Genomic DNA, 27,504 nt, shown 5'->3' with positions numbered 1-27,504 from the left:
GCATCAAGAGGAGAGGAAGGGGGCCCCTTATGGGGTCTCCTGCAGCGTGCAGGGCCCTCTCTGACAGCAAATGACTCCGGTACCGGCCCCCTTCCTCTCCACTTAGTGGAGATGCTGCCGCTGGCTCTATGAAGGAACAAAACACTTCAACAGCTGATTGGGCCCCCTCTCCTTCGGGGCCCCTGTGCAGCCGCACCGGCTGAACCGGCGGTATGTCCGCCCATGTATCTATCTATCTATCTATCTATCTGTTTGTCTGTCTGTCTGTCTGTGTGTCTGTCTATCTATCATCTATGTATCTATCTCATACGGTATCTATCTATCTACCTATCTATCTATCTAAAAGAAATGAAGGAAGCACATCATTTTGGGAAAATAGAAATTGTGATTTACTAGCCCATTGGGGCTCATGTGTAGAGTTAAGCGATTTGATTGGGTCCCTGCTGGTTCGGCAAGCTATAGCGCTTGCAGAATAAGCTGCAGAAGGAATCCAGATATATGGAGCGCGCCAGCTGATCAGCTGTCCGGCACCGCAGCTGCATGTGTCGCGGCTGTGTCACTGTTACAGCACATGTATGGAGAGCCCAACATGCATGTGCTGTAACATTATTTTGTATTTGTGTTTTTATGACTTTTTCCTTGTATATTCCTATAGCCAGCTGAATGGTCTTTGAAAATAAATTATACTATTCAAATCAGCTGTGCAACTGAACAAGAGAAACTATAAGAACATATTCAGTCTCTATTCAAGCATGCCGTGACTAATGGATGTCGAAACGCGTTGGATGCTACTCTATGTGCATAATGCTTTAAAGTGCTGTAGTTGTTTACCAGATTATCCTTTTTTACTTTTGGATTAATAAATATGTGAAATTTTAATTAAAGAAATTTGCTTCCCGCTGGAGTATTTTTCCTCCTTTTTTCTATTGAACTAGTTGCTCTACCCGTTCCGTGATAGATGTGGAGGAGTCTAGATACAGGTGAGCTGACTTTTCTATTTGCTATTTAATCCTTCATTCAAGCCTCCATTGCCTTCTTGTTCTGCACCATGATAGCCTTAGGCCAGTTTCACACTAGCATTTGGCAGTGCTGCGGACGAAAGCCTTCTTCCTCCGTGAAGCCCCTCAGACTGCCGCACCTCTTCCTTCCACTCCGCCTACATCTGCATACCCTATCTTTAACATTGGGTACACAGGCCATACAGATGTATGCGGATGCCTCCGCATGCGTCGTCTTGATGCTGCGCTGACCTGCGTCAAATGCAACATGGTAGATTTTGTTGCATTCGGCGCAGCTTCAAAACAACGCATGCGGAGGCATTCACATACATCCGCATGGCCTGCGTACCCAATGTTAAAGATAGGGTACGCAGAGCGCATGCAGACGTAGGCGGAGCTGAAGGAAGAGGCGTGGCAGTGGGCGGGGCTTCACGGAGGAAGAAGGCTTTCGTCCGCAGCCCTGACGAACGCTAGTGTGAAAGCCTTTGTTCTTGGTGTTTTTTGCAGATGTTTAGAGGATTCTCACATCTACTTTTTGTGGTTTTGATGTTAGAGTAGGACTCACAAGCATGAGGACCCTTGACGTGGATTGTGAGCTTCCGTATTTTGGCCAGAATATCAACTAATACCTCACATATATTGCTATGTGTTTTTTGCACTTTATATCTTTTCAGGGTGCAGTTGGGCCCAGATGGCTCTGTAAACTGTGGCCTCTGTTCACACAGGATGCATTCTAGTTAGTACTGGGCAGCCTGCCTGATCTAAGAGTATGGGCATCATTAATAGGCTGTGAGCCAGATGCTCTACATTCTCTGTGTGAACATTGCCACATACAGACTGTTTATTTTTATGCACTGGTGTACCAATCGGCCAATCCCCTGATTGTTGGCTGGCTGTCTCATCGGTATTACTGCACCTGTGTAGCCGCCATCTGTAAATGGGTCCACTGCGCCCTGTTAGTGCATTTGTTTTGAGGCCTTGGTGTTTCTTACAGATTTTTGGAGGATTCTCACGTCCTCTTTTTATGGTTTTGATAGTTTCCTACTATAAATTAGTAGCTCGTAGTGCCTTAGAGGTCGACGGACCTGATCAATCTTGAAAGCATACTGATGTTGGGTATCAAGGAGAAGTATCTGCGCAGGACATATAAAAGCCTTATTTAAGAAAATGATTTAAAAATATTTATTACATAAATACTATAAAATAGCATGTCCCTAATAACTTTACATTTTCCATTTTGTCTCCATTGGTTACAATAAGGCCATAACCCTGAGAATCAGTGATGTAGACTTTGATAAATAGCCCTGCTCCTGCTTCAGCTCGAAGTATTGTCGGTATCTCCCATGTGTAATCGTGATTTAAAAGAATTTCTAATTATTCCTCAAAGTGACCAATTCTATCCATGCATAATACGGATCCTTTGCTCAGTGAAACAATCTTTATATTACATATAAGATCATTTATTTATGCTAAATGAGTTTTCTCCAGAGCTTTTCAGAGAAAAGGAAGCTTATAATTTTGGTCAGGCCATTACTGACCCTGCAGTCATTTCTAACGATGAACCAATGTTAATCTATTTCTTTCATGTTACATTTTTTATACATATCCTCTAAGGTCTTTGTCAGATCAGAGTAGGTGTCTGTGACAGTGCATTTTATATTATCTTCCACTTACAAAATCAGCAAGTTTTACCATGGAGAAGTAATTATGTAACCTTAGATTTATCCATTTCCAATTAAGAAGCTCTACTTCTGGCAGAAACTACTGAAAGTAATGTTCATTTATTTTATCTGTATAGTTAGAACGCACATAAAAGAAAGGGGAAATGAATCATAAGTTCGTCACATCATTTTTTTTACTGTTAGGATTATATTCAGATTGTGGAGTAGATTATTGTAATTAGAAAAAAAGTAATGTTGAATAAAACAAATTTCATCATAGATATTGAATGCATTGAAAGGTTTGGCTGTTGTTGCAATGTTGCCTCTTGTACTTTACTTCATGCTCCTCTGTGATTGGACAAAGTACTGTAAATTGAGGCATTAAAGGGGTTAACCGGTTTGACTTCCTCACTGGACTTGACGGGTGTCAATGATGCATCAACTCATCCTTTTCTGACAAAATATTAATAAGTAGCGGATGATCAGCGACCGTGGATTGGCTGCTCTACTGAAATGATATAATGTCATGGGAGCACCAGGGGGACACAATGCTGACATTAGTGGAACAATGCCAATGCAGGAGGTGAGAATAAGCTTTCATTCTTTTACTTGGTGGACTTGGGCTTTTAGATAGGGTTGTCCAAGTAGTTTGTGCTTGTTCCAAATGGCAACCTTCTCCAACATCTCCTCACTAGCCACACTGTTACCAATTCTGCAGCCTTCAGTCACTGCTAGTGTTGAGCATTCCGATACCGAGATTCGATACTTTTGTGGTATCGGGTATCGGTATCGAAACAACATTAATGTGTAAAAGAAAGAATTAAAATAAAAAATATTGCTATACTCACCTCTCCGACGCAGCCTGGACCTCACCGAGGGAACCGGCAGCGTTCTTTGCTTAAAATGCGCGCGTTTACTTCCTTCCGTGACGTCACGGCTTGTGATTGGTCGCGTGCCGCCCATGTGGCCGCGACGCGACCAATCACAGCAAGCCGTGACGTAATTTTCAGGTCCTGAATGCCTAATTCTAGGCATTCAGGATTTTAAAATTACGTTCCGGCTTGTGATTGGTCGCGTCGCGGTCACATGGGCGACGCGACCAATCACAAGCCGTGACGTCACGGGAGGCAGGAAACGCGCGCATTTTAAAATTACGACACGAATGAATGCAGAATTAGGCATTCAGGACCTGAAATTACGTCACGGCTTGCTGTGATTGGTCGCGTCGCGGTCACATGGGCGGCACGCGACCAATCACAAGCCCTGACGTCACGGAAGGAAGTAAACGCGCGCATTTTAAGCAAAGAACGCTGCCGGTTCCCTCGGTGAGGTCCAGGCTGCGTCGGAGAGGTGAGTATAGCAATATTTTTTATTTTAATTCTTTCTTTTACACATTAATATGGATCCCAGGGCCTGAAGGAGAGTTTCCTCTCCTTCAGACCCTGGGAACCATCAGGGATACCGTCCGATACTTGAGTCCCATTGACTTGTATTGGTATCGGGTATCGGTATCGGATTAGATCCGATACTTTGCCGGTATCGGCCGATACTTTCCGATACCGATACTTTCAAGTATCGGACGGTATCGCTCAACACTAGTCACTGCCTATCTCAGAGGTACAAGTGACTCTGGAACTCATTGTGACCAAGGCCTTTTGCTTCGCCGACCACCAGTAAATGTTTGCTCCTGTGAAAATAAAAACACTTATAGTCACCTCCAATACTGGCACCATTCCAGGGCTCACTTGAGCCCTGTGCACTATCTGCGCTGGTGTCACTGTCCACGCCTTCGAATGTGTAAATAATGAAGAGGAAGTTAGCGGCCAGCCGCAGCTCTCTCTTGATTATATGTCCAAAGGCAGGGACAGTGACACCAGCACTGATCGGCACACATCTCGCGTGTCATAAGAACCGCGCTTGAGCCCCGGGAACATGAATGCTGACACTGCTGGAACGGTGCTGGCACAGGAGGTGAGTATAGGTGTTTTTTGTGGGGGCAAAAATTGAGAAGGGGTTGTCCTAGTAGTGGACACCCCTTTAATCAATGAATAGGACCACACACTATACAAAAATGCATATTTTGCTGATCACCTCTTCCTGCTCTATATCATCCTGCCTGCAGATCAGACATTTTTTCAACATGACAGGTTCCCTTTAATACAACATCTAAAGGTCCATGTGTTTATGCACAAAAGGACATAGGTACAGTGGAGTGAAAATGACAAGTGATATAAAGCAGAAATTGTTCCTACTGAGTACAATAGAAAGAAAAGCTTTGGAGTACAAATACCTACTCTACCAAGTGGAATACTGTGCAGTAGAGAAGAAAAATCCAACTATGTTCTACCATTCAGGTCTAGAGGGGTAAGAAACACTACAGACACAGCACATAGTTCTAGTATCCTAGATGTGTTGATTTCCTAATTGTCTACATATAATTCATGTTCATTTCATATACAAGATGCATAAGAAGTCTGTAACACCTTTCCATATCTTTGGACCTATAAGTTATCATGTTCATTTTTTTAAATTTATTCCTTTTCTTCATTCTTTTTAGTATTTCCCACCCTTATAGTCTGTCAATCCCCCTGCAAGCCTCTCCCACTGCCCCTCCACACCTCTCATATCTTCTGAATGAAAAATTGGATGCTGAGCTCTAAGTAAGGAACTTACTACTGTAATGCAAAGGAAGCCAGCCGTACATACTGCTATTCAGGAGGTTTTGACATCTCCTCAATGATTTGCCAACTTACCTGAGAATACAAGAGATTTCCCTTTTTCCTGAGGGTACTGTCACACAGTGGCACTTTTGTCGCTACGACGGTACGATCCGTGACGTTCCAGCGATATCCATACGATATCGCTGTGTCTGACACGCAGCAGCGATCAGGGACCCTGCTGAGAATCGTACGTCGTAGCAGATCGTTTGGAACTTTCTTTCGTCGCTGGATCTCCCGCTGTCATCGCTGGATCGTTGTGTGTGACAGCGATCCAGCGATGCGTTCGCTTGTAACCAGGGTAAACATCGGGTTACTAAGCGCAGGGCCGCGCTTAGTAACCCGATGTTTACCGTGGTTACAAGCGTAAAAGTAAAAAAAAACAAACACTACATACTTACATTCCGGTGTCTGTCCCCCGGCGTTCTGCTTCTCTGCACTGTGAGCGCCGGCCAGCCGGAAAGCGAGCATAGCGGTGACGCGGTGACGTCACCGCTGTGCTTTCCGGCTGGCGCAGACACAGTGCAGAGAAGCAGAACGCCGGGGGACAGACACCGGAATGTAAGTATGTACTGTTTGTTTTTTTTTACTTTTACGCTGGTAACCACGGTAAACATCGGGTTACTAAGCGCGGCCCTGCGCTTAGTAACCCGATGTTTACCCTGGTTACCCGGGGACCTCGGCATCGTTGGTCGCTGGAGAGCGGTCTGTGTGACAGCTCCCCAGCGACCACACAACGACTTACCAACGATCACGGCCAGGTCGTATCGCAGGTCGTGATCGTTGGTAAATCGTATAGTGTGACAGTACCCTGAAGCCTCTTGGATAATTTGGGACAGTTGGCAAATATTGTTATCAGACACAGGGTCTTTTTTCAGGCCATTTCGCTTTGTACCTTGGAATCATTTGATCTGTGCTGCCATACAGACTTTTGACACACAACCCTAATCAGTGTCAGTAGTAGTATGGAGCTGTTAGGCCGGCGTCACACTAGTCTGTAATACGGATGAGTGCTGTGCGATAAAAAATTGCATAGCACTCGGACCAATGTTAATCTATAGGGCAGCTCCTATCATGTGTTTTTTTTTCTCGTCCGTATTACGCCTGCGAGTGAAGTCGCAGCATGCTGCAATTGTCCGTGTATCTCAGCTGAGAAACGCCAATGCAAGTCTACGGGTGCGAGAAAAAAATGCACAGCACAGGGACCATGTGTGTGACTTGCGAGAAATTCTCAGGCATTGGCCAGGTGACAGGAAATTGCCTCAGCCATTATTCAGGAAGCTTTCACATGCTAAATAGCCTGGGAAGTTCAACAACAAGCCACCAGCACACCTCCACGGAGTACAGCAAGATGTCCAGGCAAATTAATGTGGATTTTCTGATAGATTTGGTGCAGGAGAGGCCTGAAATATGGGATCTACGTGATGCCCATTATGCAGACCGTGCCCGCAAGGACGCCTCATGGAAGTGTATCTGCCGGCAAATGTTTGCTACATATGAAGAAAGTACACCTAAGGTGCAGCATGAAATGAGTAAGTACTACCCTTAATTTTTGGAAAAAAAGAGTGTCTTTAAAGAAAGTCACAAATAAAAAAAAAAACATCATCATATGTGCTGTTATGCTTGCTAGCCTGGCTGTTATAAAATTTACAGTTGTCAAGTAGCATGGCACATTACTCATTAACCTACATTTGTCTATAGTTGCTCAGTAATCCTAATGTGCCTATTTTTTGGGTTAACTTTGTAGCGTCTGATGTCATGAGACGTGGCGGCGATGCCGTCCCCAGTTCCGCAGAGAGCGTCAGAATTGGGCCAGGAGTGGGTCAGAGGGACCCAAAAAGCAAAAATACATTTATTTTGATCGTTTAAATTTTCTGGCTCCAGTTCTTGATCTCTGTCCGTAAGTGCTTGAGTCAGCATACCACCCATTAGGTCCAAAACAACCCAGTTGATGAAGGGGAAGAACAGGCTGAAGCATCTTCCCAACCGTCAACAAGTCAGCAACAACCACCACCAGCACGGGCTTCTGCGGAACAGGAGCCAAACGAAGAACAGGAGGATCATGGGCCCAGTAGCAGCCCAACACTCCCACTTGATACTTCACCACAGCCTGCAGTAGTGTCTCGCCGTGGCCGCCACAGGAGGGAGCTTTCCACCACTGGAACCAAACAGCAAGTGGATACTGGGGTATTGAACTACCTGTCCCGCACTGCAAATGATGACGGAGAAGAGGCGTATGCACGGAGTCTGGCACGCTATCTCCGCACAATCCCCAGAGAAGTGGGACTGCGGGCCAGAGGTGGCCTTCAAATAGTTTTAGATGCTTGCACCCCACCCAATAACCCCATTCCAATATTGTCTTACCTTGAAAGATGGCAACTTTCAAGGCATAACATTCTCGAATTGGCAGCACAACCAGAGGAGAACACTAGATCTGATAATGACCCCCCTCCCACAAGGAGTCCTTCTCCACAAAGACCTGAAGGCCCAATACAACATCGGCCACAACATGGCCAAATCATGCCACCAGCTTCACTTCACCAGTATGGCCACTTGAACATACCCAGTGTAGGAAAGTGGCCACTACATGGGTACAGTCAACATGGACATTCTGGTGGGTATCCACAAATGGGTACTGCAAATACCCAGGATTATTATCTTCGCCATTACCAACATGCTCAGTATGTCTCACAACCAGTCCTTTCCATGCTCCATCATGCAGCCTTAGGAACCACTCATGGCCAATTTGGCACACAAAGTAGCCAAAACACTCAGGATGCTGCGCTGCCATCTCCTCCACCTTCATACATAAATTTGTAATGCTTCTTGTGATTGTTTTCATGGTTACCTGTTTTTTTATTGGTTTAATTTTGAAAAAAAAAAATGGTTTCAGGCATGATAATAGTGCCCATAACGTCCATATGTTGTGAATATGGTTATTATGACATACAAACATTATGTCAGTAAAGTGAGTTACTTAAAAGTGTCTGGTTTTTTTTAAGATATATAGATGATGTTTATATCAATGTAGTTAACACATTTTTCACAAAAAACACAGTTTTTAAAAGGTAACATCAGTTTATTTTCCACACATAACCAAAAAGAATTATAACATCTACACTGCATTCTCTTGCAATGGAATAGATCCCTCTGGAGATACAAAATAGTTTGTAAAGACATCCCGCACTTTCAATCCAGACAGTGGACGACGGGCCTGATGTCCATGTGAAGGAGCCTGGACGTTATTTGCATCGTCAAAATCATCACCAACATTTGCACTACAGTCGTGAATTCTTATGAAGTTGTGAAGAACAACACATGATTCACATTTTCTTCACTTAATTGTATTGCAGACTGTAGAACACGCCATTTTGCACTCAGAATCCCAAAGGCACACTCCACCAGGTGTCGGGCATGGGAAAAGCGGAAGTTAAAGATTCGATGCCGGTGGTCCAGGGTTCGGCGTGGATAGGGCCTCATGAGGTTCCTAGATAATTGGAAGGCCTCATCACCAACCATTACATAAGGAACAGCTTCAAGATTAGACTGTGGAAGCTGCCGTGGGGGTGGGAGGTGCAACTGATTACTGCGCATACTACGACCCATAATGGAAGTATGGAACACTTGTGAGTCTCCTGTTCGACCATAGGTCCCAATATCAACTATTCGAAACATGTATGCACTGTCAACCAGGGCCAACAGCACCACCGAAAAGTATTCTTTAAAATTATAATATTGTGAGCCAGAGTTGGGTGGTTTCCGGACACGGATGTGCTTGCCATCCAGGGCACCAATACAGTTAGGAAACTGGCATGTCTCCTCAAACCCACGGGCAATATGCAGCCAGTCTTGCTGTTTTGGCTCAGGCATGACCGACTGATGCAATCGTGACCAAATTTGTGAGCACGTAGCCCGTACAATGCCTGAAATTGTTGATTTTCTGATTAGGAACTCCAAATGTAGTGCCGCATAGGACAGGCCAGTTGCTAGAAAGCTAGAAGAAAAAATAAAAAAGCGTTAAGACATATCCAGCCATCATCATACAAAGGTTACGCCAACATAACATTTACAATGGAGAGTGCAAACTAAGCCCTGCCTCAACAAGTTACAGCAGGTATACAATGCCTAGGGAACATAGCATAAATACAATGAGCAAGTAATATGAAAGGCATAATTATCGCATGTTTAAATTTTAAAATAAGCTGGCAAAAAAACCAATGTATGTGTATAAAATACATCAAATACATACGAAACATACAGTTTTTGAACATACCGTAAAGTAGAAGCCGCTCCTCAGCGGGAATAGCCTTGCGCATCAAGGTGTCCTTATAGGTGATACCAGGCCGCAATGTCTCAAGAAGAATATCAAATGTGGCCAGGTCATTCGAGTATATTGGTAAAATTTGTATGGATGGCTGCGGAGTGAAGTGTAGAGACAATGAAAATGGCCTTTTGACACCCGTTTCCTCATAAGTGGATGGACCCACATTCTTCTCCGCCTCCTCAGATCCACAATCACTGGGTAAGGTGCCCCAAAACGCTGTGACAAACCCAGTGTAAAAGCACCTGTTCAGTGTGGTTAAAGGTTAGCCTATATGACATGTTGCAGACAAATCAGCTCACAAAATACACCAGCAAAAACTACCAAGCCAAGCAAGGAGGAGGGGACTTGTATTTGAGCCAATAAATAGGGCCCAACATTAGTTTTGTAATGATTTTCAGGCCAGGGATCCTTTATTTGCTCATTTTGCAAGTGTGCGAGAAAATCTCGCCATCCGGATGAGATATGGATGACACATGGATAGTTTTTTGTGAAAAAAAAAAGCATCATCGTATCGCACACGGATGAGATACGGATCACGATACGGAGAACATTTGTGCGATTCTCAGCAGACAAAATCGGACAGATTTTTTATACATTGTGTGTGACTCCAGCTTTATAGTAATCTGAAGACTGCACTGTAATATTAATAATCACTTATAAGAGGAAAAGAAATTTCCAGCGGCAGAGAACTTGCTCTGGTATTAATAAGATTACTATTGTTAATGTCCGGCATTAATTGTAGTCATTATTAGGGCAGGTGCAGACGGCCACATTGTATATTCTCTCATCCGAGAGAATTGGATGCAAATGACACTGTGACCAATCTCTGATCAGAGTGTCAGCACAGTGTGCTCCGATTTTCTCGAATAAGGAGAAGTTGGAGAAGAAAATTACTCCATACTCTCCATTCTGCAAGGCTGTGGAAATCAGATTGAACTCAGATGTCATCTGAGTGCAGTCCAATATTTTCCATGCGCACGTTGTCTTGCATAGCCGACTGTGATCTGAATATTGTTTCAAATTCGGGCATGAATTGATTTTTTTCCTCTGACAGAGACTGTCTGGGAAAAAATCGTGCATGTGCATAGTCCAATAGCATAACATGGGTCCGGGTGAGATGTTTTGTGCGATCGCACGCCGACCAATCGCACCTGCTCTTAGTCTACTACACAGCATAGATAGTGTCACACAATTTAAACATGCGTCATTTCAGCAATGATCAGAACATTGATGCATACCTCTTAATTTGTGTCAGATGTGAGATATATTTTGGTTCTGCCTATGAAGTTCTATCTGGATTCACAGCTTTTCAATGTCTAAGATCTATTTACAACATTGGGACTTCTATTCATGCTTATTCCCTTTTATGAGATGTGTGCCCTTTAATTACTTACTTTGATTGCATTCTCTTTCTTTCTGATTACATTTTGTTTCAATTGCTGTAGTAATATAACTTATATTGCATATGCATATTTATAGAAGTTGAAGAAATGAAAATCTATGATAAAAAATGGTGATAATTCAATCCGATTAGACATACGTTTATGGTTTCATTGGTTAGAAAATCTGCATTTGCTGGAATGACTGCAGTGAGATTTATCAATACAGCCAATGCTAATTTATGTGAGGTCAATAATCAAAAACGTTGCACCAAATTAAACAAAAAAGCTCACATGGCATGATAAGCTAATGCATGACACTATGCATGGAAGATGTGGTTATCTACATTCATATTTTTGCAAAATCCTTGTAGAACATTTCCTAACTTTGTATTTTGGTGTCAGCCATCCTTGATTTACCTCGCTAGTGAAACAACTGAAGCATTGTTTTTATTTCTTCTTGTCTTAACATTTGTGTCACTTTTTATTGACATACCACCATAATAATGGATCTACCTGTGATGAGAAGCTGTACGAGGCAGTGACCATGCATGCTCGATAATGCTCCATTCATCATAATTGTAGGTTCAGTATAGAAATGGTGTGAGCAATGATTTTTTGCTCTTTATAGCAAAGTTGTTGAAATGTATACTTGTTTACTACTCGTAGCATATACGGCAGCCTCCAGCTTTATTCATTGCTAATGGTTATATGTTTCGTTAACTAGTCTTTTTAGATCAAGTACTGCAAAAAATGTAGATATCTTTATTATCATTTAACTAAGAGATTGTATAGTAGTTAATTTGAATTTTTCTATATTTTTCTATATATTTTTAAATCATTTTTTCTTTTTCAGCCCTTTGAGGGGAAGTTACATACTTTTAAAGAAGCACTCCCATCAGCGTGTTTATCTTCTTAATACAGTATATTGCAATAATCATATTATATATATGGCTCTGTGTACCTTCAATTGCTCATTTTGCCTTTCTACCCAGCTAATTCTTCTCTTCTCCATTAGATCTATGACATCACATGATTAAAAACAGAGTAGCTGAATCCTTCTAAGCTCTATGTAGAAACAGGAAATCTCTTTCCCCAGCATGAGTCATCATTATAGCTACAATTCTACTTCACTGCAAAGTCCCTGAAAGTGGGAAAGAGCAGAGCAGCTGGGTCAGGAGATGAAGATACGGTGGAGCATTGCTGCCGAGGACTTTACAATTCAATACTTCTGCAGTTCTAATGATGTCTCATGCAGGGAAAAGAGACTACTGTATTTTTCGGACCACAAGACGCACTTTTTTCCTCCAAATTTGGGAGTAAAGTGTGGGTGCGTCTTATGGTCCAGATGTACCACATGGGGAGGGGGCAGCGGCGAGTGGGATCCACTGTGATTCCATTCACAGGAGGCTGAAAAATGTCCCCGCTGCCTGGCTGCAGTGCTGGGGAAACCATTTGATCCCGATGATTAAAGTGCAGTTAATATTCATTAGCTGCTTCCACGCCCACCTGTCAGCTGAGCAGGGAGCAGCCATTGAATAGTCCTTCACTTAAGCAGTGACACACATGGTTTCCCCAGCGCTGTATTCCTGCAGCAGCTGGGGAGATCTGTGTCTGGTGGAGGAGGGGGCAGCAGCAGGGGCCAGGGGAGACTAGATCACCGCATTCCTGCCTGGCTGTGCTGGATGCTGAAGCATACGGACTTGTGTGATGTCATGAAGTAGGCAGGCTGGAGCGTCACATGGCAGCACAGAGCCCTCCCTCTTCTGATGTCATCACAGGTCCTTCAGACACCGTACTAGAATCTGCAGGCTTCCTCTTATGACCTGTGCTGTGGAGAGGCAACAAGAGGGAGGACCCTGTGCGGTCATGGGATGCTCCAGCTTTTTACTTCACCACAGCGTGGCTGGCTGGCACAGTTAAAAGGTTAGTCTTTACAACGCACAATAAAGCACTCTGCCACTCATGTGGTGAACTATAACTCCCAGCACGCCATAGCATCTGCAGGACATGCTGGGAGTTATAGTTCTCCAATGGGATCTTAAAGCAACACACCAGTATTAGTTTTCAGTGCAGGAAAATATAAGCCCTGTGCCCTCACTCTTATACTCACCCTCCAGCATCTTCATATAGTACTTTACAGACACCACACTGGTGCTGCAGCACCATCTTCTACCCGCAGCTTCCAACATAATAACATACTATTATATATATTAACAACACATATAATAGTATGTTATTTATGTTTCTAAATATTTTACCACATTTTTTTGCTTCAAATATTTTTTTTCTCTATTTTCCACCTCTAAAACCTGGGTGCGTCTTATAGTCCGGTGCGTCTTATAGTCCGAAAAATACGTAGTAGCCAACAGCCCCAAAATATGGCTGCATTTCTTCACAACTCTATATACTGCAATCAGACAAGTTCCCTGGATCAATGCTCCATCACAGAATCTAGTTTTCCTAACCTGTCATAATAAATTTTTCAAGAAAGACATCCAGGCCCTTCTTAAATTTTTGCAGTGAATTAACCATTACAACATCATGTGGCAGAGAGCTCCATATTCCCACTGCTCTTATAGTAAAGAATTGCCTTCTGTACTTATGATGAAATCTCCTTTCCTATAGATGTGGAAGAGGCCCCTGTCACCATTGCAGTCATAGGGGTAAAAAGATTATTAGATAAAGTTCTGTACCGTCCTGTCATATATTTGCACATTGTGTTAGTATTGCAGTGCACCCATTCCCTTAATAACCTTGGTTGCTTTTCTCTGCACCTGCTCAAGTTCAGCAATGTCCTTCCTATACACCAAAGACCACAATTGTACACAGTTTTCTAAGTGTGGCTGCATTAGTGACTCATATAGAGGCAAAACTATGTTCTCATGATGAGCATCTTTGCCTATTTTAATGCATCCCATTGTTTTCATCCCATTTATTTTTATGCATTCCATGAATTCTTGTTACACGCTACTTCACATAGAAGCACATTTATGGCCATCATGGGGGTCTTAAGCAGACTTCTGTCTGTCATAGAAACCTATCTGCACCCAGTGATCACTTCGCATGGTGACCAATGGGTGCTTAGAATGGCACGCCCTCATGCCGTGTTCTATTAATGCCACGGTAACAGATTGACAACAGCATTGAGCTGTTAACAGCAGAGAGCGGAGCTTGGACCCACCCGCTGCTGTTAGAGGCAGATGATAGCTGAATAACACATCCATCATCTGCCAGGAATGGAGCACGCTTGTCTCCTTAGCCAGTTTCATATGCCCACTCCTGACAAGTCCAGTATGTGTACTTATTGTGAAAAAGCTAAAGACTATGGTGTTGTTCACATGTCCATGTTCTGTTGTGGATCATGTGTCCACAAAAAATCATGGAGGCATGTCCATTTTTGATTTGGAAAATGACCCATATAAGTCTATCTGTCCATCAGAAACTCTTAAACTAGCTGTGGCGGGAAGGAATTAACCCCTTCACCCCCGGAGCTTTTTCCGTTTTTCCGTTTTCGTTTTTCGCTCCCCTCCTTCCCAGAGCCATAACTTTTTTATTTTTCCGTCAATTTGGCCATGTGAGGGCTTATTTTTTGCGGGACGAGTTGTACTTTTGAACGACATCATTGGTTTTAGCATGTCGTGTACTAGAAAACGGGAAAAAAATTCCAAGTGCAGTGAAATTGCAAAAAAAGTGCAATCCCACACTTGTTTTTTGCTTGCCTATTTTGCTAGGTTCACTAAATGCTAAAACTGACCTGCCATTATGATTCTCCAGGTCACTACGAGTTCATAGACACCTAACATGACTAGGTTATTTTTCACCTAAGTGGTGAAAAAAAATTCCAAACTTTGCAAAAAACAAAACAAAACAAAATTGCGCCATTTTCCGATACTCGTAGCGTCTCCATTTTTCGTGATCTGGGGTCAGGTGAGGGCTTATTTTTTGCGTGCCGAGCTGGCGTTTTTAATGATAGCATTTTGGTGTAGATACGTTCTTTTGATCGCCCGTTATTGCATTTTAATGCAATGTCGTGGCGACCAAAAAAACGTAAATCTGGCGTTTCGAATTTTTTTCTCATTACGCCATTTAGCGATCAGGTTAATGCTTTTTTTTATTTGATAGATCGGGCGATTCTGAACGCGGCGATACCAAATATGTGTAGGTTTTTTTTTTTTTTTATTGATTTATTTTGATTGGGGCGAAAGGGGGGTGATTTAAACTTTTATGTTTTTTTTATTTTTTTCACATTTTTAAAAACTTTTTTTTTTTACTTTTGCCATGCTTCTATAGCCTCCATGGGAGGCTAGAAGCAGGCACAGCCCGATCGGCTCTGCTATGCAGCAGTGATCATAAGATCGCTGCTACACAGCAGATTTGCAGGTGTGCTGTGAGCGCCGACCACAGGGGGGCGCTCACAGCCACCGGCAATCAGTAACCATAGAGGTCTCAAGGACCTCTATGGCTACAATGGAGGAGCATCGCCGACCCCCGATCATGTGACAGGGGTCGGCGATGCGCTCATATCCGGCCGCACGGCCGGATGCGGTAGTTAAATGCCGCTGTCTGCGTTTGACAGCGGCATTTAACTAGTTAATAGCGGCGGGTGATCGCGATTTCACCCGCCGCTATTGCGCGCACATGTCAGCTGTAAAAAACAGCTGACATGTCGCGACTTTGATGTGCGCTCACCGCCGGAGCGCACATCAAAGCGGGGGTCCCGACATGTGACGTACTATTCCGTCACATGTCGGGAAGGGGTTAAAGGTGTGCATACACGAAAGCCCACTGACCTGAATGAGCTTAACCAATGTTATAAAGAAGAATGGGCCAATATTCCTTCAGAACGATATTAAAAACTGATAAAAATAATCCAGAAAACAATTACCGTACTTCAAGTTGTTGCTACTAAACATGATTGATTCATAGGGTATCTGCATTTTGGCTTGGTTTTAGTAAATAAATAATGACAAAGTATAAAATGTTCATTTGAGGTTGTTATTATTTAATTTTAAGACCATCTAAGGATTAGAAGGTTTTATTTTATGTCTTGATACTTAAAAAGGACCTATCACCAATTTGTGCAAGTTAAACTGGCCACATCATGGAATAATGGCTGCAGAGCTGAATAAAACATATTTTTTATTTATTATTTTTTTCTCTCCATTGCAGAGATATTAAATTGTAAAGTTTAGGTTATAATTTATGATAAGTCCAACTGAGCTTTGTCTTTGGCCACATTCACACATTCAGTATTTGGTCAGTATTTTACATCAGTATTTGAAAGTCAAAGGTCGCAGACAGACGTCCATGTTACTTGTGCGAGGGTTGCACGTCCATGTTACTTGTGCGAGGGTCGCATTGCAATCCTTGGACTGGCCTGAACGTGACAGCACCACAGAAATACAAGCTGTCATGCTCAGGTCAGATGAGCCGATGGCCAGTCCAAGGACTGCGATGCGATCCTCGCACGAGTAATACGGACGTCTGTCTGCACTAAAATACTGCTTCTTTAAACAGTCCGACTGCATCCCACCAACAATCATCTTGCGTTTATTTACATTTAGCCCTTCAGGATATGTTCACACAAATTTTGAAGAGTTTTTACGTGGCTTAAATTTTTTTTTCACATGATATTGCAAAGCCTTTTTACTTGAATGGATGATTCCACAAGGAATCTGCATTAAAGAAGGGACATTTTACTACTTTTTCACCTCAATGAGGTTTTCAAAACCTTATAGAAAAAAGTACCACTATGAACAGCAATGTGGAATTTCCATTGAAATTAAGGATTATTTGAAGCAGCCTTTGAAGTGGATTTTGAAGCGGATCCTCTTCAATTTCCACAGCAAAAATATCAGTGTTAACGTACCCTTATTTGGTGATCTCGAAGGATTAAACATTTTAGCAGCAATAGGTAATATGCCATATTAACATATTACAATGGTCTATGGAAGAGATATTGAAATATTAAATGTAGTGTTGAGAAATAGAATAATGGTAATATTTGATAACGGTAATCTTCAAATGTTAGACGACTTATTATTATTATCGGAATCACTATATAGTGTACAGTTCTAATCAGCAATTTCACTGCTTATCAATTATTTAATGTTGCATAGACTGGTAACACAAAAAAACCAATAGGACTGTGTTTCCTGTATTATCAAAGTGCATGCACAATATACTGTATCTTCTAAGCTGTGAAGAATGAAAATGAAAATGTAAAGTATGGAAGATGAAAAGTTGCATCAATGCAATTGCACAAATACGCACCTTCTATAAAATCCTCTATTTATTGGACATAAAGAAAACATCCTACCTGTGCTGTCCTCTAAGGAAACATTGATAAACATCTCGTCTATGTCTTCTACGTGTGAATCCATATGTGCCACACTTCATCCAGCTTTGTCTTTATATACACTACCTGGCACATGGCATTTTACACTTAGCATGTGACACTTTGAGTTAAATCATTAATAACTTTCTGACAAAGGCTGACTGCTTCTCCCCATAGGACGAGCACCTATTGCTAAGCAATACGATCTCTCTGAGCACTTCCTAGGTCCAAAGTCTACAACTAATTATTTCCTTAAGCCACAATATTTGCTGTTTGGAAATGTCTTTATTTGTGTTCTTTATGCTTCTTCATATGCCGAAGACACAGGCCACAAATGTATAGAATGATTTAGAAAATAATAATTAACTCTATCCAAAATACACACGCAACACATAAATGAACTTCAAAACGATTTGTCCGTACCATATGCACTTCATTAGGATCCATGTGAATGACCTCATGCTTGAAAGAGTTACCTGACCTTAAAGCGAAACTGTCATGTCAAAAACGCTATTCACCTGCATATATGAGGTTAATCTGCAGATCAATGGCATTCTAAAGCTGTCTGGCTCTACACTGATGCACTGCACCGCGAGCTGTCAGTGAGTGCTGCGGCGCTATGAACTGAGCAGTTACTGAAGCCGCGCCTCTTTGACTTATAGTGCGAGGTTGTCGAGAGGAAGTTCAGTTCCTGGAGGCATCCAGGCTTCCAGTACAGCGGCCAGACAGTTTCAGAACACTGTCAACCTGCAGATAAAGACTATAGGTGCAGGTTAATAGCGTTTTTTGACATGACAGGATCCCTTTAAACACAATTTTTTATGTGTATATTAATACATACATTTTGAAAACGGTAAGTGGAAGTTTGCAGTAGAAAGCCTCTAAAGAAATTCTTGCTGCTCAGTGGATACAGACCACGGACAGTCCATTGGTACCTATAGAAAAGGGAAAGTAGTGAGTAACCTATCTTCTCTTGTTTGTACTCAGAATTATCCTCACATCTTTCAGGCACATCTCACCTATGTACATCTGTGACGCCCCAGGGACCTGGTCGTCACAGTGGCATTGCTTTCTCCACGGGGAGAGTGATGTCACGCTTGGAAGCGATGAAGGATATCTTTCACCAGGTAATCACTACATTCAACACGTTCACACTCTAGGCCAGAAGGGGGAGCTCTATACCCTGATTAAGGGTGAACCCCCTATAAATAAATTCTGGTCTGGAGGGAAAGCAGACAGTTCGTCCCAGACAGCAGAGAGAGGAGTCTGTCAGAGGACAGAGACGAGAACAGAAAGACATAGAGTGTCAGAAGGTCTGAAGGGGCCTGTAGTCAGAGGTACTACAGCTCCAGGATTGAGAGAACTAAGAAAGAACGAACAGCTTGTAGAAGGAGTGCAGGAGAGAGAAAGCGCAGGAGAATAACACCAGTGGAGCAGAGCTGTGAAGTGGCTACCTCCCTGGCTAGTGCAGATTCCGGTAGCTGGAAGACCGAGGCCATGCTGAACTCTATAGTGGCATAGTTGAAACCGTCAGGACAGCTGGATTGTACATCACCTGTCCGCATTGATACCCAGGAGACACAGTGATATCTATAGGGCCCGGGTCATGATAGAGACGCTGTGAAAAGGCCCAGTTCACCTGTCATACAGGTTGTGTCCTATCCTTTATGGGGACAGAAAGGAACTCTGAGGACCTTATTAGAAGCCTTAGGCAGTAAGGGACTACAACACTACCGCACTTGGAGGAAGGCTTTGATCTCCACCTGGTAAAGGGGACTCTGGATTAATTTCCAAGCCAGCCGGACCCTTCCTGTCCTGTGATCTGGTGCCCTGAGCTGCGGTTGCCTGAAGCCTTCAATAATCCAGGTAAAGAGACTTCAAACCTGTGTCCTCATTCTTTACTACACCACTCACCATCTACCATCTACACACCGTGAAGCCTGGGGACCTACTTCACCTGTGGGAAGTTATACCATCTAGCTGCCATACCATCACCCCAGAGGACCCCTTTAAGCAGCGTCGGTCCCTACTGACTGAATACCACAGGTGGTGTCACGAACACAAACTTTATTCATCAAACCCCTAAAAGACTTAATTGGGTGCCCAGGGCCACGGACCGTGTCGCAGCCACCGTGACATTCCCTTTAAGATGGTACCTAGTACCGAGTACCCCACGGCTCAGGCGGGCGACTCATATCGGTGGCAGAATATATCTAGCGCCATGGTTTCCTGAAATTATCATCGCTGTTGCCGGTATGGTTCACAATCTAAATTCCTTAACAGTATGTCTTTGGAACATGGGGAAAAATGGAGTACCTTGAGGAAACCCACAGAACCCTCGCATAAACTCTATGCATACGGTAGGTGGTCCTTGATGGAATTTTAACCCAGAACCCCAGGGCTGTAAAGATACAATTCCGGTAAACCACTGAGCCACTGTGCTGCACCTTAGGAGTGTGACATGATAATGGAAGCAACACCCAAGACAAGAGGATAGTGCCATATATCCAAGACACCAAGATCCATATTTTTAAAGACCTAAAAACTCCCTGGTATGCACCTGCACACAAACACTATATTATTTGTATATTATGTGATCATGAGTGATAAAACCAGACACAACAAGGGAAGGCTTTGTTGTCTTAATTTATTGACTAGTGGGTTATTCCTCTCTTCACAGATGGATATTATTGGATTGTGCTTGTAAAAAATAAGCACTTTTCCAATTTACTGCTTATAAAAATTTCCAGCTGTTCATGAGAGTTAAAGGGGCATTCCCATCTCCAAGATCCTATCCCAATATGTAGTAGGTGTAATATTAATAATGTTAGCAAATACCTCCAATTGGAAATTTCGTATAGTTCTTCAGATTCGTTATGTCGCTTGCCTCATGCAGGGCATTACAGCAGCTTAGTTATCCATGGCTACCTAAAATTTTAACAATTAGTAAATTGCAAAATCACTTGTATTTATAAGCACTATCCGACGATACAGAAGTTGGGAATAATTTTCAAGCATGATTTACAGTACTATCTTATAGAAAATGGAAATGAATTAGTTAAATTTGAGCATACATTTGACTTTAGTGTACAGTGTCTAATATAGGAAAGTTTGACTTCATAGATATTGCCAATAACTTCTTGTTCTCTTAGGGGAGCATTCACTCAAATCTTACGCAGAGATGAATAATCTAGAATCGCAGTGCAGCAGCTGGCCTGTAGCGCTCTGCTTCAAGCCCAACTGTTCCCTCTGGAGGGGAAATCCTGGGATGAGGGCCAGATTTGTATATCAAACCCCCTGACAAGCAGTTCACTTTTCAAAGATATGGCTCTGACAATGTGGATAATTTCAAGTATTAAACTGATCTCTCTGTAAGTGGTATTACTTAGAGATTGTATTATTTCTCTAATGTATGATAGGGTTTAGGATCCTTCATTTGGCACATGCACTGTCATTACAGTCGCCAGATAATCTACTTATAGTCATTCAGTTTTCATGAAAAAAGAAAAAAATACTAAAACCTTCAATGAATGTTTTGAAATGAATAAAATCAACTTACATGTCAACAGAATAAATAATACAGCTGAGCTTCATTTACAAGCGCTATCCTCATCCCTATGGAGGGATTTCTGAACATGGATGTTAGAAAACCATTGACGAGCAACGCTACAGTATACATGGCATGTTCACATCTTAACTGCATAAGCTTTTTATAGTAATCCATTAGTGACACAGAGATCATTAAGGGGGTTGTCCACTATATTTTCTTCTTTCAAAATTGGGCCCATGGTGGATGTTCAAAAACCCCCCCAAAAACATCGACACCCACTGATTTACTGCAGCAGTCAGGTGCCATCTAAATCCAGAAGAGGTAGTGAAGAGACTGGCACGGAATATGGGCTGTGGTATGGAGGAACAACAGAGCTCTGGAATGTGAATGTTTTATTTTTTTAATGAAAAAATTTTTAGATAAAATTGTGGTGTGGATGGACTTTTATAATTCAATGAAAAACAATTAAATTATTTTAAATAATTTATATTATCCATTTTATTTTACAGAAATATTTCCATTCCATTTCCACTCGTTTTTATTTTGAACAGATATCTACCCTCAATGTTGTAAATAATTTGCCAAGTCTTCAGCACAAGAAATTTAATAAGACAAAGCCAAGATACATTGGGCATGTGGTCTTGGGATCCTATGCATCGATCTGCAGCTGCGGTGCACATGAGCACGCTGCTGCCTGGCATCCCGGCATCTCTACGCCTGCCACGCATGACCAGGAGCATCGAGATCCTTCCGCTCCCGCACATGTTCGGCTGGGCAAGACAGCCAAGGCACGCTCACTGGGTGGGTGCAGGCACCGATTACAGCACTGCCATTGGCTGCACACGTGACTCACAGATGACCTGGCGGCAGGGAAATAAGGTTCTCTTTGGCTGTTCCTGGACATCCCCTTGAGAAAACGACTTAATTAAAGCACGTTGGGGTATTCTCTCAGCCTTGTTCCAGCTTGGGTCCTTCTTCAGCTCCTTGGGTAAGAAGCATCTCCCTATTAGTGCGCACATACTACCAGTTCCACTTGGCTTATAGACCCGGGATATGCTAGCAGATACCTGTGGTTGGGCCTCTTTTCTACCCATTCTTGCGCTTTTGGATTTCATATGAGATGATGGAATGACCTGTGGCTGTGACTTCGTATGTCTGTCTTTGTTGTGTGTCACCTATATATATTTTGTACTATTTTCTATTTTTAATGTGGATTATTCATTAAACATTTTCATTTTTACTCGCTACTCCTTTTCCTCCAGTTTTTTACGAGAAATTAGCTATCTTCTCCACTTTTTAGCCACTTCTTCCACTACCCCACCTCCTGATCTCATCATCCATTCTACAAAAAATATGTGAAATCTGTCTTGCGCAAAGGAAGATGGACTACAAGCACACTGTGGTGTTAGGTGTGGAGAAGAGTGAGGAGAAGGAGTAAGGAGTAGCGATAAGCAAGCGTGCTTGCCATTGCTTGATACTTGATCGAGCATCGGAGTGCTCGGGTGCACTCGTTACGTGAGCAAGTATTGCGGGGGCTTTAAGTGCCATGCTCGATTCCCCATCCCACATGTTTCACAGCTATTAGACAGCCAACAAACATGCAGGGATTGCCTGCCATAGACGGTAATGCCGTAGCCATGTTGGTGTTTGGCATTACTGTGATTGGTCGGCTACTTCGCATCATAGGGTCTTATATAAGGCTACTTTCACATTAGCATCGTGCACTGCACGTCGCAATGCGACGTTGCGGCGCACCGACGCATACTGTGGAAGCGCCGCACAACGGGGGCAGCGCCACACAACGGGGGCAGCGGATGCTGCTTTTCAACTCATCCGCTGACCCATTGTGAGGTGCAGGGAGGAGGGGGCGGAGTTACGGCCGTGCATGCGCGGTCGGAAATGGCGGACACAATGCACCAAAAAACGTTACAAGCAATGTTTTTTGGTGGCGACGGTCCGACGCAACACGACGTGTGGCAATGTGTCGCACTGCATCGCTAATGCAAGTGTATGGAGAAAAAACGCATCCTGCAAGCACTTTTTCAGGATGCGTTTTTTCGGCAAAATGACGCATAGCGACGTGCAGTGCACGACGCTAGTGTGAAAGTAGCCTAAGACCTGGTGATGTGAAGCTCAGCACACTGTTCTCTGGAAGCAGTTCCAGGAGAGTTAATCTAGAAGTGAGAGCTGAGATTAAAGCAGGTATATAGGCAGTGTTTAATTGCTATTGCAGTCCTTGTATACGGTTGCTGCTCCATTAATATAAAAGTCCTTTTCAGGTCTATTTTTAATTAATGTCCTTTCTCTAGTAAAACCACTGTTAACTGCATGCAGTGTAGGGATAGCTGGTGGAGGAGGGATACTTTTTGATTAGAGGCATATAGGCAGGGTTTATTGCCTTACAGTCCTTCTATAGGTATACTGCTGCTGCAACCTATAAACAAAAGCCCCTTTAAGGCTACACACTGACTTTTCTCTAGTAAAACCAATGTTACCTGCATTCAGTGTAGGGATAGCTGGTGGAGGAAGGCTAGTTTGGGATTAGAGGCATATAAGCAGGGTTTATTGCCATACAGTCTTTCTATAGGTATACTGCTGCAACCTAAAAACAAAAGTCCTTTTCAGGGCTACATATTTTTTCACTATTTTTTCACTATTAATACCACAAAGTTTTCAGGCATATATTATATACCTAATTTAGAATGCACAAGGCATGTGGTAAGGAGTGGTGAAGTGGAAGTGGTGCTGATGGTGAAGGGCAAGCCAAGGCTGTGAGTCCAGACTACTCAACCTCACTGGATGAAAGCAGAGGAACATAAAGACAATCTAAATTTTACTTTTTTTACTGGTGTATTCCCATGCACTCATTCCCACCCAAAAAGGGGTATATGGTTCATGGTTTCTTTTTTCTCTTGTCCTCCTCCTCCACCATATCACAAGGTCATTATGTAGCAAATGCTTCAAATATTTAGAGGGTCATCATGCGGCCCTCACTCATAATTTGCAGAGGGTCATCCTGCGGCCTTCATTCATAATTTTTAGAGGGTCAACCGGCGCCCTCACTCATAATTTTTAGATTCATCAGACGGCCCTCACTCAATTTTTAGAGGGTCATCATGCAGTCCTCACTCAGAAATTTTAGAGAGTAAAGAGGTGGCCCTCACTCATAAACTTTAGAGGGTCATAATGCAGCCCTCATCCATAATTAGGCATTACCAGTCTAGAAGTCCCACTCCTTAAAATTGGGGAAAAAAAAAATGTTTTCTGAGGCCATCCTCTACGTGTCTTCCAGGGTTTATTGCAGTCCCTCCTTCTAAAGTTGGCAGCCCTTGCGCTTAATGGATAGGCATTATGAATCTAGGAGTCCCACAATTTAATAATTTTAACAGAATGTGTACGAGGCCCTCCTTTATGTCTAATACAAGGTGTATCGGAGTCCCTCTTCCTTCTAATTTTTGGCAGTACTTGCGTTATCCGCATAGGCTTTGTGAGTTTCAAAGTCGATCCTTCATAAATTAAACAGGATGTGTCTGACCATGTCACACATACTACATGCCCAGATAAGGTAGTATAATGTTAAAATTACATTCACTGGTGGGTGTAGTTTTATTTCCCCCTCTACTATGCCATCTACTGTAGTCATAGGCGTTGGAGAAATATGGTGAGACATGGCACAGCTATGAAGGGGTGGAGGAGGCTTTTTTCTCTTTTTTTGCCTAATGTACAAGTCAATATACAGGAAATAATGTTTTCTAAAAATTTTTCCTGTAAAATCCATTCATCTTTGGTTTTGTAAGTTTTATTATGAGTCCGTAAAATTGGATTAATACTCTGACAACATTGTTCCCAGCAGCGACCTGGAAGTCAGATGAATCCAGGTATCTTCCTCATGCTGTTCCCATTCAGTTTGAGTGCTGTTTTAACCCATTTCCCTCCTGTTATGGTCTTCAGGAAAAATGCTTGAGTTTCTCATTGACTTCCATTATACTCAGTACTCAAGTCGACCCCGATCGAGCAACCAACCTGCTCGATTTGAGTACCGAGCGCATTTGAGCATTTTAGTGCTTGATCATCATTACTGAGGAGCAGAGTGATAAACAGGTAGAAGAGGACACACAGATAAGGCAGCAGCTTTGAAGCAAATGTTTTAGCTTCTCCCAGTCCTCAGTTTACATTTACACTGTTTAGCTACAGTGTATAGTGTCTTTCATACTAATGTTGCTGATTATGTCAGTATGATAGAAAGGAAAAAAAGAGCAGGAATACCTCTCTGTGTACTTTGTATGCAAGACATCATAGCAACATGCATCCAAACTCTAGCTGAGAGACAACTGAAAACTGGAAATAGAGCCTACAAAGGGAAACACTTGTGAAAATTGTAGGATGCAAGTCATATCTTAATCAGAAATGGTGTTATTCTTAATGTGCAGCCATGGATGAAAGTGTTGACACCTTTGAAATTATTCTAGAAAATGAGGTAATTCTCCCAGAAAATTATTGCAATTGTTATGCAAATATTTATTTCCTTTGTGTGTATTGGAACAAAAGCCCCCAAAAATGGAATGGACAAAATTGTTGGCAGTTAATCTCACTGGACTTCAAAAGTAGAGAAAAATTGATGAAAGGCTGCAATAGAAGATAGTCTGGATAGTGGATAAGCAGCCCCAATCAAGTTCCAAAGAAATTCAGGCTATCCTGCAGGCTCAGGTTGCATCAGCGTCAGCCTGAACTATCCTTTGACTATTGAATGAAATAAAATGGTATGTCAGGAGAACCAGGAGGACACTGAAACATTCAAATATAGTGGAGGTTAAAAGATGTGTTGGGGTTGTTTTGCTGCCTCTGGCACTGGATGCTTGGTACGCAAGGCTTCATGAAATCTGAAGATCACCAAAGTATTTTGGGCTGCAATGTAGTGCCCAGTGTCAGAAAGCTGGGTTTGCGTCCTGTGTAATGGATCTTCCAGCAGGACACTGACCCCAAACGTACTTCATAAACACCCAGAAATGCTTGGAAGCAAAGCAATGGAGAGTTCTGAAGTGGATAGAAATGAGTCCCGATCTAAATCCCATTGAACACCTGCGGAGAGATCTTAAAATTGTGATTGGGGGAAGTATCCCTTCAAATATGAGAGATATGGAGCAGTTTTCAAAAGAAGAGTGGTCCAAACTTTCAGTTGAGAGGTATAAGAAGCTTGATGATGGTTATATGAAGCGATTGATTGCAGTTATTTATTTCAAAGGGTGTGAAACCAAATATTAAGTTGAGGGTGCCAACAATTTTGTCCGACCCATTTTTTGTTTTTCTGTGAAAATATGTCCAATTTGCCTTTTTTTCTCTGTGCTTTTGTGTAATTCTCCGGGACTTCATTTTCTAGAACAATTTCAAGGTTGCCAACATTTCGACAATAACTTTGCATACAAGAACCTATTTTGCAAGGAAAAGAGAAATGACAGGTAAGCTTCAAAGCAATTAGCAAATATATTAGATATATATATATATATATATATATATATATATATATATGTGTATATATATATACACAGTATATACATACCGTATATACTCGAGTATAAGCCGACCTGTGTATAAGCCGAGACCCCTAGTTTTGCCACAAAAAACTGGGAAAACTTAATGACTCGAGTATAAGCCTAGGGTGGAAAATGCAGCAGCTACTGGTAAATTTCAAAAATAAAAATAGATACAAATAAAAGTAAAATTAATTGAGACATCAGTAGGTTAAGTGTTTTTGAATATCCATATTGAATCAGGAGCCCCATATAATGCTCCATACAGTTCATGATGGGCTCCATACAAAATATGCCCCATATAATGCTCCATATAGTTTATGATGGGCCCCATAAGATGCTCCATATTAAAATATGCCCCATATAATGCTGCACAAATGCTGATTATGGCCCCATACGATGCTCCATAGACATATTTGCCCCGTATAATGCTCCACAAATGCTGCACATGGCCCCATAAGATGCTCCATACAGCTATTTGCCCCATATAATGCTGCACATGTGTTATGACCCCAATGGCAGAGGGTCTCAGAAATAATTACTAAGTCTGCAAACACAAATAACCAGCTCATAGGGCAGTGGTAACTGAGCTGACCATATATCTAATCCTAGCACCACAAATAGCAGCAGCCGGGGAACGTGCCTACGTTGGTTCTAGACGTCTCGCGCCAGCCGGAGAACTAACTAACCCTAGAAGGGAAAAGAAAGACCTTTCTTGCCTCCAGAGAAAAGACCCCAAAAGTTGGATACAAGCCCCCAACAAATAATAACGGTGAGGTAAGAGGAAAAGACAAACGTAAGAATGAGCTAGGTATTTAGCAAAGAGAGGCCCACTAGCTAATAGCAGAATATAGTAAGATGACTTATATGGTCAGCAAAAACCCTATCAAAATATCCATGCTGGATATTCAAGAACCCCCGAACCGTCTAACGGCCCGGGGGGAGAACACCAGCCCCCTAGAGCTTCCAGCAAGGTCAGGAATCACATTTAGTACAAGCTGGACAAA

The 27,504-nt window shown here is 42.5% G+C and overlaps 1 protein-coding gene and 1 long non-coding RNA gene across 2 annotated transcripts in view; both read right to left on the bottom strand.

Annotated features, from left to right (window-relative positions):
- SCOC (short coiled-coil protein) overlaps nucleotides 1-17,534 on the bottom strand; it is a 93,902-nt gene extending 76,368 nt beyond the window's left edge. Inside the window, exon 1 of the mRNA XM_077279223.1 lies at nucleotides 17,402-17,534. Coding sequence (XP_077135338.1) covers nucleotides 17,402-17,465 — 64 coding nt within the window. The 5' untranslated portion in view covers nucleotides 17,466-17,534. The remainder of the gene's footprint in view (nucleotides 1-17,401) is intronic.
- Nucleotides 17,535-18,260: 726 nt separating this feature from the next.
- LOC143779057 (uncharacterized) overlaps nucleotides 18,261-27,504 on the bottom strand; it is a 48,265-nt gene continuing 39,021 nt past the window's right edge. The window contains exons 2-3 of the long non-coding RNA XR_013216495.1: nucleotides 20,258-20,347; nucleotides 18,261-18,354 (exon numbers count right to left, since the gene is read on the bottom strand). This is a non-coding gene — a long non-coding RNA (uncharacterized LOC143779057). The remainder of the gene's footprint in view (nucleotides 18,355-20,257; nucleotides 20,348-27,504) is intronic.

The sequence above is a fragment of the Ranitomeya variabilis genome, chromosome 1, assembly GCF_051348905.1.
Source record: "Ranitomeya variabilis isolate aRanVar5 chromosome 1, aRanVar5.hap1, whole genome shotgun sequence".
NCBI classification, from domain to species: Eukaryota; Metazoa; Chordata; class Amphibia; order Anura; family Dendrobatidae; genus Ranitomeya; species Ranitomeya variabilis.
Note: the sequence above shows the minus strand (reverse complement) of the source record. Positions and strands in the feature narration are given on the sequence as shown.